The sequence below is a fragment of the Zootoca vivipara genome, chromosome 2, assembly GCF_963506605.1.
Source record: "Zootoca vivipara chromosome 2, rZooViv1.1, whole genome shotgun sequence".
NCBI lineage: Eukaryota > Metazoa > Chordata > Lepidosauria > Squamata > Lacertidae > Zootoca > Zootoca vivipara.
Window position 1 is genome coordinate 75,126,400 of NC_083277.1, and position 23,617 is coordinate 75,150,016.

The following is a 23,617-nucleotide window of genomic DNA, read 5'->3' on the forward strand; positions in this document are numbered from 1 at the left end:
AGAAAAGTTAGTTACCCTGGGATGTGATTTAGTGAGCTTGGTGGAAGGAAAACACAGTATGAGACTGTGGGCAAGTTTCACCTATGTGTCACAGGTAATAATTAGAATGACCCCCCCCCAATTCAGCAAGGGACAGCTTTCCACAGCCTGTGCCATTCAAGATGTTGTTGGGTTACAACTCTAAACATCCCTGACCACTGACCTTGTTTGGGAATTGGAGTCCAACCAGTTCGGGAGAGCACTGGTTGTGGGAGGCTGGCCTAGGACAAAGTACTGAGGGAAGGGTTAAGCTCACCAGCGCTTCTCATGCCCAGCAAGTTAGGTCAGTATTATTGTCTGCATCCCGTGCAATACTAAAAAATGAGGCACAGAGGTGTGTGTGTCATGGGCTGCTTTCAGACACAGCACTATCAGTCCAGGGCCCCTTCTGTGAAGGTTTTGCCAAGGATAGAAAGGTGTGTGGAAGGAGAGCACTGGGACTTGTGAGGAAGCACCTCAAGATCTAGCAAAATGGAAACAAGAAGGGCCCTTGGAACTGAGACCGGGGTGGGTGGGGGAATAAGTAAAGTTGCTTCTCTTCATAGTAATTTTTTAAAAAATATAAAGCGATCTATTTTGGCATCATGTTGCAGTGTTTACTGCCACACACACATATAACCGAACAGAGAAGAGGGAAAAAGCACCTGGGCAGTACAAGTTGAGCTGATATTACAGGATTGCAAATTCTTTACCTATCTGATGACATCACTAGAGCAGTTATCATAGGTTCAGAGCTGGGAGATGCAAGCACAAAAAGTGAATAATCAAATTTCATCTCCCATATAGCACAAAGGATACCTTGCTTACTGGCCATGCAAAGATGAGTGAGACCTATCTAACATAGAGATAACAAACATGGTATCTTAAAGACGTTGCCAGACTACAACTCCCATCAACCCTGATCATTGGTTTAACCGATTTATTAATTAATTCTGGAATACTGATAACTGCTGAATGTTACAAAATACTATAACAGTATACAACAACAAAACAAAAAATAAAATAAAAGTAAAAACACAGTTTTTAAAAAATAAAATACTGCAGTGAACATACAGGTACATAGAGGATACGGTGATGTCTCAGATACCCTGGAACCAGGTTGTTTAGGGCTTTATACGCTTAACAGTAAAATCTTAAATTTGGTCCCGTAAAGCATTTTGCCATCCAGTGCAGTTCCCTCCAGAAGGCAACCCTGGCCATAAGCTGTGACTCCACATTCTGCATCCGTTGCAGCTTCCCAACCAAACACAAGCTCTACACAGAGCACATTGCAGCAATTCCATTGCAAGGGGACCACTGGATGGGCCACTGAAGCTAAGCTATCCCTGTCCGGAAACAGCCATAGCTGGCACACCAGCCAAAACTACCAAGCATTCCAAGGTACTGGAGCCTCCAGTGGCAACAATGGATCAAGCAGCACTCCGACTACATACCTGTCCCTTCAGAGGAAGTGCAACCTCACCTACAGCAGGTAACTGACCTTTATCCTGGACAGTAGGTGCACACACGCACAGGGCCCTGAGTCTTACAAGGATTCAGCTTCAGTTTATCAACCCACCACTGAGTCCAGGCACTGGCTCTGGGCTTGCACACCATACCTGACTCAAATGCCAAAGAGAAAGAGTTGGGTGTCATCAGTTTATCAATGGCAGTTAGCTCCAAATATTCTAATGGCCTCACCCAAAGGCTTCATATAGACATTAAACAGAACTGGGGACAAGCTGGTACCCTTTGGGACCTCTTAACATAACTGCCAGGAAGCTAACAGGCAATCTTCCAGTGCTACTCTCTGAAACAGGCTCTCAAGGTAGGAACGGACCACTGAAGAACATGCCCCCAAGTTCCATCTGTCAGAGCCAGTCCAAGAACACCATAGCGGATGGTATCAAACATCACAGAGATCAAGAAAGGAGTAACATGGTCACACTCCCCCATCCTTCTCTAGACAATGGTATTTTATCAGGGCAACCAAGGCTGATCTGTCTCCAAACCAAGCCAGAATCCAGACTAGAACGGATCTAGATAATTTGCATCCTCAAAAGATGCTTGAAGTTGCTTGAAGCTGGTGATGGGAGTTGTAGCCCAACAACATTTAGGGTACCATGTTGGCTACCGCTGATCTAAGGGATAGACAGAAGAAACACTACAGCACTAAAAGGACAGTACCTGTATCTAAGCTGGGACCAAAGCAACATGCCTTTAGGGAAAATGACATGATGTGAACTTCAAGTGCTGATTTTCAGAAAGCAAAGTTAGGAGATGGACTCCTAAATCCTCCATTTTAAAAAATAACCATTATATAGGAAGATTTATGGCAGTATGCAGATTTAACAAGCCAGCCTTCCCCGAACTGGTACCCTCCAGGTGTCGAGCTGCATGTTCTCACCATCCCTAACCATTAGCCCTACTGGCTGGGGCTCATATGACGGGAATTGTGGTTCAACATCTGGAAGGCACTCAATTGGGGAAGGTTGGCTTAAGTTAAATCTGCATACTACCTGATTAAAGCAGGTAAGTGGGGTTCAGCCCATGGGAGGTCAAACTAGGGAGACTTACACCAATAATACACACATGGGAAGTCACTGACCCTCTCTTTGCCAATGCAAACATGATTATTTATTTTTTTACTGTTAGATCAGCAGTGAATCTATCCAGGTTTATATTTCTGAAAATAAAATCACTGATCCATTGCAGTGATGGTACGGTAAGTTTGAAACATCTAAGACTGAGAGCAGGAGGCTTTTTCACACCCTGGAGATGAATATACATACACATGTATTAAATGAAAGGGGGGCAAAGTACCTGAAGACATATATATTTCCAAATGCACATTTGGTATTTCCTTCTCTGATGCCTCATGACCACTGCTTCAAAATATACATGTGTCGTATTAAGCACAATGTGCTCTGAACCCAGCCCTCCTCTCATGAGAGCCATTTCCATGGCATCACAGAAAACTGCCATGGTCCGTAGTTAAAGAGGCCAGGATCAGACACATGCCTTCCCTCTCAGAGAAGTCAGAACAGCTCACACTGCCCCAATAACTATTGTTTTAGCCTCTCTGCATAACATCCACATTCCCCGCTCTCCACCCTACAAATCAACACATGGGCGAGAAACATGCTTTTTGAAAAGGCTCACACAGGCAAATGGGTAAGGAATAGATAAAATGGGGAGGGGTACAGCAAAACCTCCGTCCCTCGTGAAATCTAGATGTTACTTCCAGGTTGGAAAGCCTTGCAGTATAAATTATTAGCACCCACTGGAGGGCTACCATCCTGGCAGCTGTCATCTACCAGACCTGAGGAATCATGATAGGACAGCACTAGAGATCTACTGGCGTATAGGCGTGAATGCAGCTATGCAATCTGTCCCTGAAGAGGCAGCACTTTGTTCTGCTAGCAATCCTCCTGCCAGGAGGTCTTAGGAGTTATTTGAAACCTTACAGCGGAACAGTATGGATAACCTAATATAATATCTGCTTTATTTACTAAAAGGAGACTATAATACTGGGAGGGGAGCCTATACAAAGAGGTCAGCGCAAGAGACTTCAAAAGAGGCATTAATGTGGGACCTACAGTGGCAGAAGGATTGCTCAAATATGGGGCAAAAGATATACAAGGCTAGAAAGGATCTCTTAGCAGCTACTTGGACAGGCCTTTCCACCTAGGCATATCCCGGAACATCAATTTACTTATTCAGAGGCCTATTAGCATCTGAATAACAGCAAAATGTGGCACATGGAATTTAACAAGGGAACTCAGCACAAACAGCGGCTTTTCAATTTCTCAATTCCATTCATTGGTTAGTGGGACTCACTTCCATTTCCTTACCAAGCTGGAAAAAAAAATAATCTCCCAGGTTTTTACATTCTACCATGTGTGCGTGTGTGCGCAGGCGTTTGGTTTGCTACTGTGTGGTCCAGAACTTGAGAGACAATTTTAAAGAACACTTTTTTTATCAGCCAGCCCTGTGAGGGGCATGTGGACCTAAACCACATGGAGGCTGGGGAAGGGATCAATTGTGTGTGTCTCTCTGTGAATTAACCTATTAAAAAGTATTTAGGGAATGAGCTGCCAAGAGTAGCAACAGTAGCAAAACTACACTAATATGAAGGCCTGTTTCTCTTGCTATTCTTTCTTGGAAATGACACAAGTTGGAATGTATGGTATCCCAGATACTTAAAAAAATAATAATAATAGAGCCAGCCTTATGAAAAACTATAAATAAACTAATTAAATATTTTGATACTAATATGGGGAATGTTGAGCTGCTGCTTAATCTGAAGACAAATGGAGGGGTTTATGGCTTTTTTCTGAGATAATTGGAAGGAATCCAGCCTTCCCAACATGGTGCGCCAGCAAGGACCTTGCAGAACCACCAGCCGCTGCTGTTCTTCTCTCGGACTTCAAACAAGGTCCCTTCTTTAAAGCTGCTGGTTTCTTCATCGCCATCAAAATCTGCCACAGCCACATAGAGGGCTTCTCTGGAGACGTCTGAACTGGTGATGGGGACGGATCCTCTCTCCCTCTCCGCAGGCTTGGGAATTCCCTTTGGGCCTAGGCCGCTTTTCACTTTGGCATCATCTTGGCACGGAGCTGGCAGGAAACCTTTGGCTTTTGGTGGAACCATCATCGGCCTGCCAGGCACAGAGGCAGCTCTCAGTTCAGGCACTTCCCTCTGTGGACCTTTATTTTCTGGAGAGGGGGCAAATGAAGATGCAGGCGATGGTGCGGAGGCTTTCTTGGGAGGAGGCGGCCTCCTGGGTGGTACTATGGGCCGCTGAGGTGGTTCCCTGGAAGCTGGAAAGCTACCCTTGGAATCGGAGCCAAGAGGTACTTTGGATGAAGCAGCCTCCTTGAAGACCTGGCTGTCTGGTCTGGATGGAGGCCTCATCTCCACAGTTGGCCTTTCCTGAGACCGGACGGAAGATTCCACAGGAAGTGCATTGTTACTGAAGGCACTCTCGCTAGCCATGGGGTCCTGATCAGAAGGCTTCTCTTGCGCTTTGGCAGGTCTGAGTTTGCTCCTCAGGTTGCAAATGTCTAGTTTGTCATCTCCCTGAGGGGGATCTGTCCTAGGGGCTGCTGCTGGCTTGGGTCTGACCTGAGGCTTTGATTTCAGGAAAGGGTTGGGGGTCCCGAGGTCAGGCTTGTCCTCCGGGGGCTCAACTTTTGGCTTGGCAGGCTTAACAGTGGGCCGAAGGTTCAGCTTCTTCACCTCTTTGGGAGACACCTTGTGCCCACACTCTAGCCCCATTTCGTTTTTCAGCTGGAACAGTTTCCCCTTCTCTGTTTTGAGCTCCGGCTTCCTGTTGTCCCTTGGAGGGGGGACAGCCTGCTTGGGGGGAATCGCAGGCAAAATCATGCCAGGAGGCTTTGGAGGTGGCCTCTGTTCCAACCGCTGCCTCTCTATCAACTCCTCTTCGGATTTAATTATGGATTCCTTCCTTGGAGGGAGGCTTGGCTTCTCTTCGGCATCCCGGTCACAAATCTCCTCGTACCCCACAGAGAGAGATGCATCACTGATCTCTGGCTGGGAGCCCTTGGAAACCTCCTTCACTTTCCATTTCCCTGCACTGTCTATGTCATTGGGTGGTGCTTCAGGCAGAGGCCTGGACGGCCCAAAGGCTTCTCCATTAGAGCTGCTCTCTGCCATAAGGTCGCCAAGCCGGAGCTGCGCCATTTCATTCGGCAGTGGTGCCAAGAAGTTAGGTCTAGATGCGTTGCTAGTTTTCTTGTACTTGTCAATGAAAGTAGCTGGAGCCCAGCCTTCCTTCTCCTCTATCTGGATGTACCACCAACCACTCAGGTTCTTCTCAATGACCTGCGGAAGGAAAGAGAAACACCATGCCTTAGATCTCTTACCGCACCAGTTGCTTCAACTGCTCACATCAAAGCTGAGGGGGTGACTTAAGAACAGAGGTGGCTAACCCCCAGCCCAAGGATGAAGCCATGCCCCAGCAATTTCTTTTCTGCCTCCCTCCCAATTCTAGGAGCAAAGGTGGTGGTGGAGATTAAGGAAGAGCCTCCACTTTCAAAACCATTTTTTAAAATTGCCATGGAGTCTTTTTTCAGCCTTGAATCTTTTGGCATTTCCTCTTGAAGCTGCAGAAAGCTGTAGCTTCCTTATACAGTGGTACCTCAGGTTACGAACTTAATTCATTCCGGAGGTCCGTTCTTAACCTGAAACTGTTTTTAACCTGAGGTGAGGTACCACTTTAGCTAATGGGGCCTCTTGCTGCCACCGCCATGTGATTTCTGTTCTCATCCTGAAGCAAAGTTCTTAACCCGAGGTACTATTTCTGGGTTAGCGGAGTCTGTAACCTGAAGCATCTGTAACCTGAAGCGTCTGTAACCCGAGGTTCCACTGTATTGCTCTTTAAACTTCTTATATTGTCCTAACCGTGGCCCTTCACTCTGCTTAACAGAATCTTCTGCTATTGAATTTATCTAACTGTCTGAAGGCGAGAATCATTTTTAAGGTCCACAAATAATAACAATAGTTTGGGGATCCCGAGCCATAAGGTGGCTAGATTGGCCTCAGCTAGGCTCAGGGTCTTTTCAGTATTGGCCCCAACTTGGTGGAACGCTCTCTCACAGGATACCAGGGCCCTGCGGGATTTGACATCTTTCCGCAGGGCCTGCAAGACGGAGCTGTTTCGCCTGGCCTTTGGGCTAGACTCAGCCTGACCACTATGTTTTTCCTCCCTTATGGTTTTGATTTGGGGCTGCATTAATTTTTTTTTAAAAAAAATCTGGATTGTATTTTAATCCGCATTTTAATCAATTGTTTTTCTTTCTTTTACGTTTTGTTGTGATCTTGATGTCAGCCGCCCTGAGCCCAGCTCTCGCTGGGGAGGGCGGGGTATAAATAAAATATTGTTGTTGTTGTTGTTATTTATTATTATTATTATTATTATTATTATTATTATTATTATTATCATCATTATTATCTGTTGCAACAGGAGCCACAGAATGGCTGCAACTCCTTGTTGAGTTAACACTCAGTAACACAACTGGGCTTGTCTCAGTATAATGTATGAAATGGCTGAGGCCCTTGTGCAATACAAAATATAATCATGTACTATTAAACAGGAATAACTCTCTTGCACTGGAACATCCACACATGCATATGTATACAGAGAATCAAAAGTAGAAGACCATCTTCCGAGTCAGCTCTCTTCTCCAAGCAAACGTGCACACAGCACAATAATCCAATTGGCCAAGAAAACTACTTGGCCACTAGGTGTCAGCAATGAGCCATAGATGAGGTACCACCAGCAGAAAACTAAACTCCAAATTTTTAAAAGCTGATACAGCTGATTAGTTAGAACTGGATATGGAACAACTGACTGGTTCAAAATTGGGAAAGGAGTACGACAAGGTTGTATATTGTCTCCCTGATTATTTAACTTATATGCAGAATTCATCATGCGAAAGGCTGGACTAGATGAATCCCAAATCGGAATTAAGATTGCCGGAAGAAATATCAACAACCTCAGATATGCAGATGACACAACCTTGATGGCAGAAAGTGAGGAGGAATTAAAGAACCTTTTAATGAGGGTGAAAGAGGAGAGTGCAAAATATGGTCTGAAGCTCAACATCAAAAAAACCAAGATCATGGCTACTGGTTCCATCACCTCCTGGCAAATAGAATGGGAAGAAATGGAGGCAGTGAGAGATTTTACTTTCTTGGACTCCTTGATCACTGCAGATGGTGACAGCAGTCATGAAATTAAAAGACGCCTGCTTCTTGGGAGAAAAGCAATGACAAACCTAGACAGCATCTTAAAAAGCAGAGACATCACCTTGCCAACAAAGGTCCGTATAGTTAAAGCTATGGTTTTCCCAGTAGTGATGTATGGAAGTGAGAGCTGGACCATAAAGAAGGCTGATCGCCGAAGAATTGATGCTTTTGAATTATGGTGCTGGAGGAGACTCTTGAGAGTCTGTTTCAAGTGTATCTGACGAAGTGTGCATGCACACGAAAGCTCATACCAAAATAAAAACTTAGTTGGTCTTTAAGGTGCTACTGAAGGAATTTTTTTATTTTGCTTCGACTCAGACCTACACGGCTACCTACCTGTAACTAGAAGTAGAGTTGTGTATTTGTTTTTATGGTGTGAATCACTTCAAGATTCTTGATTATAGGTTGCATATATAAAATAAATAAAAAATATTTTTAAAATGTGATTTTAATTGGGGATGAGGAAAGAAAAGGTGGGAGAGAAATGCAATAAATAAATAGTAAGTGGCATGCAAATATTTTAAGCAGATAAGGCAAAAATCTGACAAAGAAAAGCGTGAATGTTTGGGGTGAGCAGGCAGCAGGAGGAGATCACTGCCTGCATTACCAGAAGTTGAAAGATGGTTGCAGTTTCAGCACACATTCCATTCATGGTGGAGAAACAGAGAATACCTCCTTTTTATACTTCTACCTTCTCCCAGTGAAATGGGCTGCTATGCATGTGTGGAGGGAGGAGGGAAAGGTGAGCTCTTCTACACACCTTTTAAAATGGAGCATTATTTCCTTACTCACCGATATAAGGACAGAAATTTGACTCTCATCCCCAGTGCTTTTTTCTGGGGGCAAATGCAGGAGTACGCATACCCTTAAACGTGTTGTGAATCTTTGTACTTTTGTCTATTTACTGTAGGCCTTTTTATTTCCCCCGATTTGAACTGTAAAATGGTGATTTTCTTGAGTCAGAATGAGAGTATGCCTAAACATTTTTTAAAGAAAAAAAAGCACTGCTCATCCCTGTCAATCATCAGCATAAAGCAATTGTATCGGACAACTACTGCAAACACAAAGGATTTAGCATGCGGACCCGTGGAAAGCCCCAAAGGGCATGGAGAAGCGCAGGGCGGGATCCAGCCTCACCTCTACTTTCATTCCTGCTTGGAAACTGATGCCGTCCGGGATGGTAGTCTGGAAGTCAGCAATAGTGTAATACTCCTCTTCCACTTGCGGGGGCACAGGAGGCTTAGGCAGGTTAAGGCCACGGGGCTGTTGCAGAAACAACACACATCAGCCTACTTCTGTCCAAAGACGACAAGGGACAATATACCCCACTGCCCTCCAAGATAGCCCACAAGGAAGGTAGTGTTTGGCAGGCAGGTTCATGTGGCTTCACTGATTTTATAGCTACTGCTGAAAAGCTCATCTTTCAAGAGAGGCCACACAGGATTAAAGATGCTGGAGATGTTTAGCAGGTCTGGGCCTAGAAATGAACTTCCAGACGTCATACTGCTTGCTTCAAAGGGGAGGAGAGACTTAGAAGCTCATGAATTCTTGTGCAGCAGCTCAAATTAAAATTCAGATCTGTAGAGAAGTATTCCCAGCTTCAGCCCTGCTTTGTATGGCTGCTCCTGGGAAAACTATTGCTGAAGAAGCAAAAAAAGAAAAACCCTCACTTTTCCCCAAGGGATCTTCTTACCCTAAGAGGTTTTATTTTAAACTCTCTGTAGACTCTTTAATCAGTGAATATAGTCACTTTCTAATACTAGGATATAAAAGGAATGACTTGGAAAATGGGCCAAGTTTGCTTTAAAAAACGAAATCTATTTCAGGAACATCTATACAGAACATATTTCAACTGCTGACCCTACTAGCTGTCTGTGCTCCAGGGCCTCATGGGGAAGGCAATGTTTCCTTGGTCAATCTCTGAACTTGAGGGGAAAGTTGTATGCACAGAGAAACATATGCATGAGGCTTATAAGCAAAGCTTCCCTTAGTCCATGCTCCTACTCTATATGCACGCAGTGTACATTGTCACATATGGGAGGTAAGTAGGCTGATTTCCAGAGCACCTGTGCTATGGAGACTGCCACACCTGAAGTATATTTTGTGGGTGGCTGCAGCTATTTGCTGGTCAAAAACACAATGGAAGAGGCCTGTGCAGCTACTTCAAAACAGAATACAGCGGTACCTCGACATCTGAACGACTCGACTTCTGAAGGTTTCAACTTCTGAAGTCGACAACCCCGGAAGTCTTTTCACCCCGCGCGCGGTCGTCGCATGTGCAGAAGCACAAAATCGCGCTTCGACAACCGAAGACTTCGACTTATGAAGACGGCCGCAGAACGGATCGTCTTCGTAAGTCGAGGTACCACTGTAAGGTAAAGGTAAAGGGACCCCTGACCATTAGGTCCAGTCGTGACCGACTCTGGGGTTGCGCGCTCATCTCACATTATTGGCCGAGGGAGCCGGCGTATAGCTCCCAGGTCATGTGGCCAGCATGACAAAGCCGCTTCTGGCAAACCAGAGCAGCACATGGAAATGCCGTTTACCTTCCCGCTGTAGCGGTTCCTATTTATCTACTTGCATTTTGACGTGCTTTCGAAGGTTGGCAGGAGCTGGGACCAAGCAACGGGAGCTCACCCCGTCACAGGGATTCGAACCGCCGACCTTCTGATCAGCAAGCCCTAGGCTCAGTGGTTTAACCCACAGTGCCACCTGGGTCCCTACCACTGTAGTATATACTAATTCATAAGGCTAGAGTCCCTTGACAAAAGAAAGCATATCCTGGGGGTTTTAAGCCTCACTCCTGCATCAGCTATCTAAGGTAGAGCCACTGCAAATGTGGATCACAAGGAGGAATATTAGGGAGACTTCTCATGGAATGAATTCTGTGCACGGGTTCCGTTGTACAGGGCATGAATGTAGAAAGGACTATTCCCCCTTTAAATAATGGGGCAATGGCCTGATCCTTGCCAGAGCATTATTCTATCACTTCCATATTCATTCATTCTTTTCTTTTCTTTTTTTTAAGAAGCCAGTTACATATACATACGTGTTTGCACATGTCACATCAATGCCAAAATGCAAAATGCGGCAAGTCAAGCCGTGTCCCTTTCTACCGCCGCTGGTCTATCTTTGTTCTATGTATTTAATAATGCACCAGAAATCCCCAGCTTAAAGCAACTGGGGCCAATACTTACTATTGTGAGATCTCGACGAGGAGGGGGTCTCTGTCTCATCTTTGGTGACTCTGCCAAGAAAATATTTCATTGTGATTAAAGGATATAAAAACATGTTTCAAAATGTGATACTTAAGAAGAACTAACAAGACCCCACCAGTCCAGTCTGAGGGGGAAAAGAGCAAGAGGGAAAGAGAGACTGTGTGAGTAGATATATTATAGAGAGGGAGGGGTGGAAGGGTCTTCACACACAAACCTACACTAAAATCCTGAACAGCACGCCCCACTGGATGCATAATGCCCAAACAACTGCCACCAAGTCTGAGAAATGCTTCATTTGGGTAGCAGCGGAAGTAGGATGCAATACAAACATACACTAGAAAGGATTCCAAAATGTAATGGTGTTGTTGCAGCTACTCTTGAGTAAGGACGCCCAAGTCTGTGCTTGTCTTTAAGAGTTTTATTGTGCATAGTATTTACAGTGCAGAGATAGCAGAAAACATGACCTCCCAGTCACTTGCAGAATCCGGGAGTGGACGTTTCCTGTTGCGTGACCAGCATAAGAGTTTGGGCACCCCGAAACGCCTCCTCCCGACCTTACGTTTAGTGGTGTGCCTTAATTCGGGCGCCAGAAGGGGCTGCCTGTTCCCCTCCACCTGTTGGTCAGAGCAGGGGCTCTCCAACATCACTGAGCCTTGCCACCTCCATACCGCTAACTTCCTCATTTCCCCCACCTGACCCACTGCTGCTGCTCTCACTGGGCGAAGATCTGGTCAACAGGATGGGGGGAGGGTCCCTGTAGGAAGGTCCCCTGACACAAAATTTACTGTCAGCTTTCCTGACCCGACCCAAATAACCCCAATTCTTCCCATTATAATTTTCAAGAAGCCACAAAACTCAAGAGCCATGAAGACCTTCCTGCACCGCACCAGGCTAGAACTGCCTACAAAGAACCCCAAACTTTTGTTCATTGCACACAACTTACTTCGCCTAAAGTCCACATTTGGCAATGGGCGACCCTCAAACCTTCCATCTCTTTGGTTGTTCGGCCCATCCTTGTCTCGGCCTGTCGAGTTCTGCTGCCGGGAGATTCCGTCCAGGTCTAGTGCATAGGAGTGGGCAGAAGTGGCAGATCCCAGTTTTGGAGCAAGCATGTCACCGCTCCCCTTTTTCAGGTATGATGCTGGGGCCCAGCCCTCCTGACCCTGATACCTGCAGCAATATGAACAGTCAAATTATTTAGACTTCTGTCTTGTTCTTATCACAGCTACAAATTCTCAGGCACAGCCAGCCTGATTCATAGCAGTTCTTGAGAGGCACAGAAAGGGTTCTAAATCAACATTCTGAGAAAGCAGACTGATCAATACAGATCCTCCCCCCCCCCATTTCATTCTTCCATTATCTGAGAGATACACTCTTGAGTATCTTTCAAGACCCCATACCTTCACAATTATGAATGTTTGCTTATTGTTGATTAAGCTGGTTTATCTCCCATCTTTCCATACAGATGCCCAAGGTGGCTGTACCTCATGGGGGGGGGAGGGTTATATACTGGCAGTATGCTGTGTTGTAATAACCAGTCTCCAGATGTGGAATAGATTATGGCATACAGGGACAGCAAGACTAATCTGGAACACAGGAGTCTCCAACCCATTATGGGGTACATCACGGGCACAGAGGAAGACCCTCTGATCATTTGTTACCTGTGAATTACCTGCCTTCTAGAAATGCATTGGAGTATTCCAATGTAGCGAGTCCAGAATCCTTTCTGCTTACTTTGAAGCAGCATGACAAATGTCACAGAGTCTAGTGGGCCTGCCTAAGGGCCACATCACATATTGCAAAATCGACAGGTACATATTTGTAGACCATAACGTATCAGCTGTGTCCCTCAAATGCAAGGATGAGGGAACCTGTGGCCCTCCAGATGTTGCTAGCCTACAATTCCCATAATCCTTGACCACTGGCCATGAGGCTGGTGGGAGATGGATGTTAAGAGCATCTGGAGGGACCAAGGCTGCCCCACTTCTGCTATATTGTGTAGAGGCAAACTGTGTACTCTCACCACCCGGGGGTGGGTGGAATTTTTTCAGCCTACACCCCCCTTCTGGGAAACCACAGGCAAAAGCAGCCAGAGCAGCAAATGCAAAATTTGCTGTTTGTACATTAGATTAGTTTTTACACACTCACACATCCCTTTCCATCCAGGCACATTCTAGCCAGGCAAAAAACACTCAAGGAGGGTGCAAAGCAGGACTGCTGAGGGCTGTGTGACCTTGGGAAAACCCTGAGGGCCAGATAGGCCTAGAGGCGAGGGCCTCATTTGGCCCCTGGACCTGAGGTTCCTCATCCCTAATGCATACACTGTATATACATAGAGATCTAGGGCCAATCACATCTCTCTGTGGCACATAAGCACAATGTAAAAAAGAAGGTATAACAGGAAACAACACCGGGGCATGGGGTAATAACAGGTGCATCTACTTTTCTGTCACATGCAAAGCAATTCAACTCTTGGTGTTTTCAGTTCTTATACAAAGGTCACCACTTTTCCAGTGTGCCGTTTGTCTTTTTTTTCTTACATCAAAACCATTAAAAGAAAAAGAAAAACCCAAAACAAAACAATAGTCCTAAACTTTAACCGTGACTCAGAAACCACATCCACCAAGGACATCTGCCAGAGAGGAGGGACTGGTGCCAGCCACAGGGAAATGCCACCTTAGTGGCCAGAGGCAAAGATGCTAGGATCAGATGACGCCAGCTGCTGCGCCTTTAATAGACTCGAGATTCTTTGAAGCAAATTTCCTCAGTTTAAAATGTCAACACACATTCTTTTTTCCTGGTGTAGTGGTTGCCAATGCTGCAGGTTCATTGGAAGGTTACGAAAATCAAAGCCTGTTTTCTGCTTTACCTCGACACACACTTTGTCAGTGTCAGCCCAGCCTCAAGACTTACAACTAATGTAGTCAGAAGAGATCTCTAGCTGACCAACCAAGGGTTAGATCATAGTCATCAAGGCATCCTTTTTTTGTGCTTAGTTTGCCCATTATTTCTGCTTGAGTTGTGTTATGGCCCTGATCAATATGGCTGTAGCTGCCTTGTAAACAGGATGTTGTATTTTTGCCCCATCTGAAGAACACATACATTTTCAATTGCAAATGTGAACCATATTTTAGCTGTCCCGTTACAAGGCTGGTGGATACAGTTGATTCTCAAGTGGTGAACAAAGCTGTACTAAATACTTCAAAAATCTATAGCCAGAAATGTTTATTATTAGAGAAAAACAAACCAAAACCAAACAGCAGCCTCTTTAGGCAACACAGATGCAAAAATCTGATGGATGGTTGACTTGTTCAACAGCAGAGTGGACAATTGAGAGAGATGCTTTGATTTAGGAGCAAGAAATATACCAGGCAAAAGGGAGAGAAAGATGGGAGACCTTCCCCCTTAATTTAGGGGTAGCTGGAGGATTTCACTCATCACTGCAGTTTCATTATGTTGGAGTCAGAAGTGTAGAAATGAGTCTCTTACGAAAAGTAGGCACTAAAATAATGCACATTTTTTTGCATCTAATGAACCAACCTGTGCACCATCCAGCACTTTCAACTGCAGTCATTGTGTCAGTGCTGTGTGTGTTGGTTTGGTTTAAAGCAGAGACTGTGTGATAAACACATTTTACCACTAAAAGGAAGTAAGTGCCCTTAACTGCAAAGACAACTGCAGCAGCATGCAGTTTAAGACAAAAAAGGAGCATGATTCAGGGCATTCTCTACAACCCCTTCCCCCAACTCAACCGTTCGAGTACCTTTTCCCCCTATGCATTACAGCATCTTTTAAGGTGAGGTTTTTTTTAAATAGCCAAAGAACCCACCTCTTTGCACCCACCATTTTGTGATATGAAAATGTAGCTTCAGTGGCACATCATGCCTTGTTACTTTTTGGATGGTTTCCTTCACATGTTTCCGAAACCCTCAAATATGTTAGCGGGACCACCTTATGTACCAGAATGTGTCAATGAGATTCTCAGGGCATCTCATTGTCCCATTTGCCGAGGCAACATGCCATCTGTTCATAAGTTAAAGTATTGCCCCTGTGTGTCCACTCCTCTTCCTCAAAGAGCTTGTGTTACCGAATTTTTATCTCCCAGAAACAGAGCAAAATGCCACAAAATGCGTTCCTCTACATCAGTCATTGTTGGCGCTTTGTGTGTCTTAACCTGATCTTTCCTTCTGTCCCTTCCTGGATGGAAGCTACCCTCTCCTAAGGGTACTTTGCAAGAGACAGAGATAAACATCATTGGGTTTTAGTACACAAGACTGCAGTAATTTAAAAAAAGTAGCTTGCCCCTTATATTTGGGCACGCCTGCCTTCCATTGATTCTTCTTCATTAACCCTGAATGAAAGGTACCTGATCTTCCACCATCCTTCCAGATTTTTCTGGATCACCTCCACAATAGCCCCTTTGTCCAGGTTCATTTCATCTTGGTCCCGAGCAGTGTAGGGGTAAATGACCATATACTTCTCCTCTGTTGGGAGCAAAAGAGAAGAGAAGAAAACAAAACTTGTTAGGAGTCCCTGTTTTGAAAACTCTTCAAACTTTATTTAAGTCTAGCACTCTGAACTGGATTGCATGGCATAGGAAGGTCGGTGATCGGGTTTATCACACACCGGGGTCGAGAGCCTATCCACCTGACACAAGCTTCCAAAAATCTAGTCACATCACTTGTAATACCCTCCCCGCAAGTCTAATGAACCCTATCTGCCCTTGCCTGGTGCTTGACAACCTCTCTGTTTTTCCAATCGAAGACAGGCAGCCGTCATAGGTAGTCAGTGGAAATGAGGTGGGCTGCGTATGCCAGGCTTGTCAGGGGTGGGGTGTGGGGTGTTGCACAGTCCTGTTCTAAAAAGAATCTGCTTTTCCATTAGCCCTAAGTGTCCAATACCAAACACCTTAAGCATCAGTTCCGATGTTGTTTCAGCAGCTTTGTCTGGGTGCACAAGTGTTCATTTGAGTGCTCCACTCACATGAGCACTGTAACATCAGAGACTCACAGGTAGCTTCTCCTGTGCAATTAAAGAGACCATGCTCCTCCCATGTTATAGCACTCAAGGAACCACGCCACTCCAATAAGCAGCTATTTCACAGCTCCTGCAAAAACTCCACTGGTTCCAAGATTGCATCCCATTCGCATCCTCTGTTTCTCCTCGCCTGGGGCCATGCTGCCACTGTCAAGTTCTCTTGTAAAAACAATGGGCTTACTTGATTTCTGCCCCTGTTACCATGACAACCATTCCCTATCTCTTATATCAGAGATAACCAAGGTGGTAGCTTCCAAAGGTTGTCAGACTGCAGCAACTCTCATATTCTCTAACCATTGGTCATGCTGGCTAAGCCCAAGGCTACAGGTTAGCTGCCACTGCCTTACATCCTCCCTAATACCAGACTGTGGGTAAAGTTACAGGGGTGTGTGCATTATGCCAACACCAGAGCCATAAGACTGTTAATCAATTTCCAGTGAAATCAATTTCCAGGGAAAGGAAGCAGCAGCTAGCTAAGACTAGGCAGAAGAACCTGATATAACTAAAATCATAACTGTGACAACTCTACAGAAAGCAAGAAATCCAAACACACACACACAGCCTGCATTACCGACAGATAACAACAATGCTTTTGTTGCTTGCTTTCCCTATGCCCAAGTGATGTCCGCTAGTCTGCCTCAGCAAGACTGCCATTGGCATTCAATACTCATCTGCAGCCTATACTGTGTCTCCATTTCTAGAAATGCCTCGTGCAGAGCCAGGAATCAGTTTCACAGCTAGTTTAATGATATCTCTGGCAAGAAGAGCTGATACAACATGCACAGTCCTTTCGACTTACAGAACTGCAGTATATGAGCTCATCCACACTTCAGTTTGCGCTGCCACTTTCTCCAGGAAAAGCCACTCTTTACTGCTGATTCAGAGCAGGTTTTTCATGGACTGATGTTTCCTCCGAATCAGTTGCGAAGTGCAGCTTTCCCAGGGGAAGTGGTGGGGCAAGCGGTAAACCACTCAGACCCATGCTTTCTGGGCATGGGACAAGCAAAGTGCAGACAAGCACTTGGTTAGACTAACATAACCTTGAACTGCCAACTTCACGATGAGGTACATCAGTGGATGTATGTGTCCACTTGAAATGCCTGAGCACACAACCAACATGCTCCACACTGTAAAGGTAAAGGTACCCCTGACCATTAGGTCCAGTCGCGAACAACTCTGGGGTTGCAGCACTCGTCTCGTTCTATAGGCTGAGGGAACGAGCGTTTGTCCGTAGAAGTTTCCGGGTCATGTGGCCAGCATGACTAAGCCACTTCTGGTGAAACCAGAGCAACGCAAGGAAACACCATTTACTTTCCCGCCGGAGCGGTACCTATTTATCTACTTGCACTTTGACGTGCTTTCGAACTGCTAGGTTGGCAGGAGCTGGAACCGAACAACGGGAGCTCACCCCGTCGCGGGGATTCGAACTGCCGACCTTCTGATCGGCAAGCGCTGTGGTCTAAACCACAGATCACCCGTGTCCCTGCTCCACACTGTACTTCCTGACAAATCAGAAGCACATCAGCAGAGCATCAAACAGATGTCATGGCATCAGGATGCAACAGGAATTATAAGGAACACAGCCAAAGCACAAAAACTCTCTGAGATGTGGCCGATTACATCCAGCAGGTCTGTGCCAGTCTTTGTTTTCCTCCTAGATCAGGGGGAGGCAACCTAAGGGCCGTGGGCCGAATGTGGCCCAATCGCCTTCTCAATCCGGCCCGTGGACGGTCCGGGAATCTGCATGTTTTTACATGAGTAGAATGTGTCCTTTTATTTAAAATGCATCTCTGGGTTATCTGTGGGGCATAGGAATCCGTTCATCCCCCCAAAAAATAATAGTTTGGCCCACCACGTGGTCTGAGGGATGGTAGCCCGGCCCATGGCTGAAAAAGGTTGCTGACCCCTGTTCTAGATTTAAGATAAGCTAGAAACACAGTGCAAGAAGCAAATGTCTGAATCAACTAAGGGCAACCAGACAAGACATAAAATGTATCTTCATATTTAACATGCTAGTGTGTGTTTATTAATTGCATCAGCCGGACGTGTGTGTGTGTGTGTGTGTGTGTGTGTGTGTGTGTGTGTGTGAGAGAGAGAGAGAGAGAGAGAGAGAGAGAGAGAGAGAGAGAGAGAGAGAATTTATAGGCTCACAGCATGGAGGAAGAATTTAGACCTTGCATACACATACCCTTGCAGTCTTGAGGAAAATCCTCTTTTGAAAGGTGGTATTTGCTTTGGGAGAGAAATGTCTCCGAGAACAAATACTGACTTCTGAGGTTTTCCTCAAGACCATAACAGGGGGAACAAAGAGAAAAATTCTCTCACCATGCCAGCTGTGAGCCCAGTAATTATCATCCCACCCAATGCAATTTGCATTTTTTAGCACTTGCAAGTTGAATGTAAAGGAGCATTTAACATCCTCTCTAGTCTGGCTGCGAGCAATGCACAGAAGAGTAGAACTTCTAAATCATGAGGCATTGACACATTAAGTATCAGAAGCAGGAGAAAGAGGGGCGGGTGGGGGGTTAACATATATGACCAGCAAAGCACACAAGGAAATATGAAGGGTGGATTCCCAGTGAATAAGTAATATATTACATGCAACAAGGCATGCAAACACCACAATGGGTAGCACATGCAGAAACGGGGAGGAGACAAATGTCCAAAGCACAAATGGAGGTCAATAAAAGCAATCTCCACAGCATCCACCTTGACCCCATCCACTGGTGTACAAGTCCCCAAGAGTCCGACGGCGGCCCACGTGCCTGGGAAGAGACCAGTATCTCCATGGGACTGGGAGGAGCATGTTGGGGAAGCAGGAGAGGGACAAAACAGGGTGTAAGGAGGCAGCTCTTCACTCCTTGGAAGTATCAGCCTTGTTTAATAGAGCAGACAATTCCACAACCAGACAATGCACCTTGATCCCTCCACAGCTCATATGAAAGACTTTGATGCTTTGCTTAACAAAGGCGTCATATTAAAAATGAGAAGTATCTGCACCTTCTAAAAAAGAAAGGAACGAAGAAATTACAACAAACTCAAGAAGTTCCTCAAAAAAGTGTGGTGCACTTTTGACACTTAAGACCCGTTTTGTTGATGTCTGTCTCTGTATTTCTCATTCCATCACAAGAAGCCACGACGGGGAGGACCAAGCAAGTGTCACAGGAGCACCTGCTGTGATAGCATTGCTGAAAATAAGTGGATGTGAACTTGAGCAGTAATGGGAAGAGAAACCACCGTGGGGTCCATGTAAACCACTTGGGACTTTCCAGTGTGGACAGCCGTATCAAATATTACTCAGGTGCAATGCAATAGGATAACAGCAGCTGTCATTAAAAAAATATTTCCCAACAAAGCACCCATTTAGGGGTCTTAATTCAGAATGTGTGCTCTTCATATCAAAGGCTGGTGTGGCTTGTGGCTCAAAGATGGAGGAAAAACTGGATACTGAAGGCTGGGAAAGGCTCAAGCGAGCTCATTAGCACCACCTTCTCTGTCAGTGATATCCAGCTCAGCCTTCATGGGAGCTTGATAAAGATGGGAGAAACTAGGACTCTTTAAAATGCAAACCCAGCTGGAGTTTTTGCTCCCTGGACAGCAGCCTGAAAACTTTAGTTGGACTAGAGCAGTCCAAATAATAAACCCAGGAATTATTGGGAAGCTTCTCTCAAGCCATTTTCTCACCTTCTTCAGGTTGCATTGAAAATTCATCCTGGGCTCCATCCTGAACTTCTAAGCATGTAGCTGGGACCCATCCTTGTTCATCTGATGTGCTCACAAACCACCAGCCTAAAGGGAAAGAAAAATAGCATTAGCTGAAAAGCCACATTGAGTTCTCGCTTTGGAGCTGAAGCCATTCCATCCGTTCCAGCTGTGGAGAAACAGCTGGGTGGGAAAAGAGAAGGTGAACACCTTCTCAGTGGCTGGACCAAGATAATGTATTACCTTATACTGTGAAGTGCAATTGTCTCCCTCCTTCACTGCTTTCCACTAGTTACTGAATATCTTTTTATTCTGTGTTTTATTTCACAAAGCAATGATTTTTTTATTTTTTAAGAACTTGCTATTTTGGAAATGTTTTCCTAAAATTGAACCTTCATTTGTTGTAAGGCCCTGGAATGCTGTATTTATACTAAAATACATGTTCTAACCCACAAATAAATAAAACCAACCTCCAAGGAATTGACTCTTCTTTTATTTTAGGCTATGGGAGAAAACGTCCTCAGAGTTATCACATCTCAGCTGCTCCCACACTACAGACACATAATTTTTTAGAAGCTCACACAGTGTTTGATTTTTTAAAAAATTAAAATTATCTCTTTTTTAAAAAGGCAATTGACATAATCATAGCTATACCCTATACTGCTTCCCAATTTCAAATGTTACACCAAATTGTCAGGTTGTCCTTAAATGCTAAATCACTTGGTCTATATATTTTTCAGAATTCTATAAAAAGAGCTCAGTTCTTCTGCAAAGTCTCCAATAAGCTTATAAAGTTTCATGTCACCTGCTAGAAAGTTGCAGTAGATCAGCACTGGAAGTGCCTTCAGAAAGGGGAGAAGGGATATTCTTTAGCCTGTCAGGAGCAGAGGAGATTGGCATTATTTTGCCTCCTCCACAACATTGTCTTCAGGTAGTAGTTTTTGTCATATGAAAATGGAAGCCATTTGTTTTCAGGGGTGAAGAGACGCCAGCTAAACCTGCTGCTGATTCTGGAGTGTAAAACAGTCAACAACCCTCTCAACTAGGTCCTAGACAGCAGCCCATAACGTTCCACAGAACCCAAGGGAAGCTGCAGAGAAACGAGCAAGACTGTGTTTGCATAGCTCTGCCTTAAGACTTTCTTAGTCACACTAGGCATAACACAATGTTTGGGCAGAATGACAACGTTGGGAGCTGACTTTTACACATAGATAATTTTATTTCTTTATCATTCTCTTTATGTTGTTGAGCTCAGACAATAAACCCAGCTTAATTAATACAGTAATTCAATTTATTGTGCACTTGTCTTTTTATGCGAATTCAGAATTCATTAAAAAAACCTGTACTGAATGGTAACACAAGGTACTCAGGGAATAACTATGAAATGATTTGACCTATATATGACATCGAAGCAAATCAAGATGGTAATTTATAGAAAGCTATTCAATAAGAGAATAATGTGAAGTTTAAAATTATCCATAAAAATTCAGCACAGTGTGCTTTGAAACAGCAACAACATTGGTGTCACTGCTTCACAATGGATGGCTGGTAGATAGAAATTGAGGAGCATTGTGCTGAAAAAAATTAATCGCCTACTAGTATAATCCTGTAGTGGAAGTTCCTCTGTTGTCAAAATGCATGCCCAAAGCTATTTTTCAAGGCTACTTCTTATATTACTTAAATAAGAAGGCAAATATATTGTATATATTATTTCCTTGGGTGGGGAAAGAAAGATTAATTTAATTCTAAGCATAGTTCCTTCTACAATGGGTCAAGTTACTAAATAAATTAGGATAATTGTAAGAAGGTGGGCACATTACATTCCCATCAAAAAAGCTGGACTGACAACTAAGAATGGCAGGGTCCTTTTATTAATGTAATATGGTGACTCTGAAATGGGAGATTTGTGCCTGTGTAACTTGTTGCCAAGGACAATACCACCTAAAGCATATAGCTGAGTGATTTGTATATTAGAGGCTAAAATAGAAGCCCTTAAACCTTGGCATTTATTGCATGCAGATGTTAGTCATCACAAGCTGATACTTGCATGACCCTCCTATATAGATAGATGCCTGCCTGCTTAAATGTCCCCTCCACCTCCACAAAACAGGCACTAGGCTTCAGATCTCATTTGAAACCTACAAGGAACAGGAGATCCTGTTTACAAGCTCTTTTCACAGAATCATAGAATTGTAGATTTGGGACCCCGAAAGTCACCTAGTCCAACCCCTTGCAAAGCAGGGATCTCAACTAGATTGTATATGATGGGTAAGGGTAAAAGGAAGGATGCGGATGGCGCTGTGGTCTAAACCACTGAACCTCTTGGTCTTGCTGATCGGAAGGTCGGCAGTTCAAATCCACGTGACGGGGTGAGCTCCCGTTGCTCTGTCCCAGCTTCTGCCAACCTAGCAGTTCGAAAGCACACCAGTGCAAGTAGATAAATAGGTACTGCTGCAGCGGGAAGGTAAACTGTGTTTCCATGCACTCTGGCTTCCGTCACGGTGTCCTGTTGTGCCAGAAGTGGTTTAATTATGCTGGCCATATGACCCGGAAAGCTGACTGTGGACAAATGCCAGCTCCCTCAGCCTGAAAGCGGAGATGAGTGCCACACCCCACAGTCAAATTCAACTGGACTTAACCGTTTAGGGGTCCTTTACCTTTTTACCTTTACATGACAGATGGCCACCCAACCTCTGCTTAAAAACCTCCAATGAAGAAGAGTCCTCCACCTCCCGAGGAGTCAGTGAACCAGCTACAATTCCACCTAACAATTATCTTGTCCAGTACACATTTTACCAGTTTCTCCGCATTGAAATCTCAAGGCATGTATCTAATTTAAAGCTTCCAGTGAGTTCTCCTTACCAGATTCGTTCTTCTCAATTATGTCCACCACTTGGCCAGCACACAAGCTAATCTCAGAGCTCTCTTGCTTCTGGTAATCTGCCACCACCACATACTGCTCCAGGAACATGGGATCCGCAGATGCCAAATCTCCACCTGTGTCATAGGGAACAAGACAAACACTTGGTCTCCACATGTGCCACAAACTATAATGTGCTTTTCTCGTGATCATGGCAACATTTTAAGAGCCCAATGTGAGCTTTAAGAGGCTACGTGATGGAGAGATGGAAACAGGTGACAATTGAGATTGGTGCAGATAGGTCCTTCTTGATACTTACTTGATACCATTGCTGCATGCTCTGAGCTATAAAGCAATTACTTTACCAAATATACCCCCCCTCCCCACCGTATGAATGTCTAGTAAACTTAAAATGTGACGGCACCAGGCATACCCTCTGGGGAAAGTGTTCCATAAATAGGGAGCCGCCACTGAGAAGACTCATTCTCATGCCACCACCCTCCACATCCTCCCTCAGAGGAGAGCATAGAGATGGGTATCAGATGCTCATGTTGATTCATATGAGGAGAAGTGGTCCTTGTGCTATTTGGGTACAAACCTCACAATACTTTATAGACCAAAACCAGCACTTTGAATTGGAAACTAATTGGTAACCAGTGCAGTCACACCAGGGCATGCAGGGAAAGTGACTGTATTTATTTTGACTGTAGTCAAAATAAGATGTAGGAAGAATTACTTTGAGAGCAGAGTCCTGAGCAAAGTCTTCAGCAAAAAGTCCACAAAATCAAAACTTTGCAGGATTAGGCTACAGTATATGGTTGTTGGGGCAAAAATCTGATTAAGCTCATAAACTTGCAAAACCTCACTCTTAACTTGGTTGTTAAAAAAAGATGAAATGTTTAAGGAGGAGGGTGATAATTCAAAAGCCTTTTTCAAATCTATGTTACAATTAAGATATTTCCAATTAAGCCATAGCTGCCAAGTTATCCCTTTTTTACAGGGATTTTCC

General features: G+C 44.6%; 1 protein-coding gene across 3 annotated transcripts in view; it reads right to left on the reverse strand.

Annotated features, from left to right (window-relative positions):
* Positions 1-944: 944 nt before the first annotated feature.
* Positions 945-23,617, reverse strand: part of SH3PXD2B (SH3 and PX domains 2B) — a 115,254-nt gene continuing 92,581 nt past the window's right edge. For all 3 annotated transcript variants that reach the window (XM_035105293.2, XM_035105294.2, XM_035105295.2), the window contains 7 exons: positions 22,611-22,745; positions 19,731-19,835; positions 15,376-15,493; positions 11,953-12,179; positions 10,989-11,038; positions 8,929-9,054; positions 945-5,865 (listed from right to left, as the gene is read on the reverse strand). In XM_035105293.2, the coding sequence (XP_034961184.2) occupies positions 4,342-5,865; positions 8,929-9,054; positions 10,989-11,038; positions 11,953-12,179; positions 15,376-15,493; positions 19,731-19,835; positions 22,611-22,745 (2,285 nt within the window). In that variant the 3' untranslated portion in view covers positions 945-4,341. The remainder of the gene's footprint in view (positions 5,866-8,928; positions 9,055-10,988; positions 11,039-11,952; positions 12,180-15,375; positions 15,494-19,730; positions 19,836-22,610; positions 22,746-23,617) is intronic.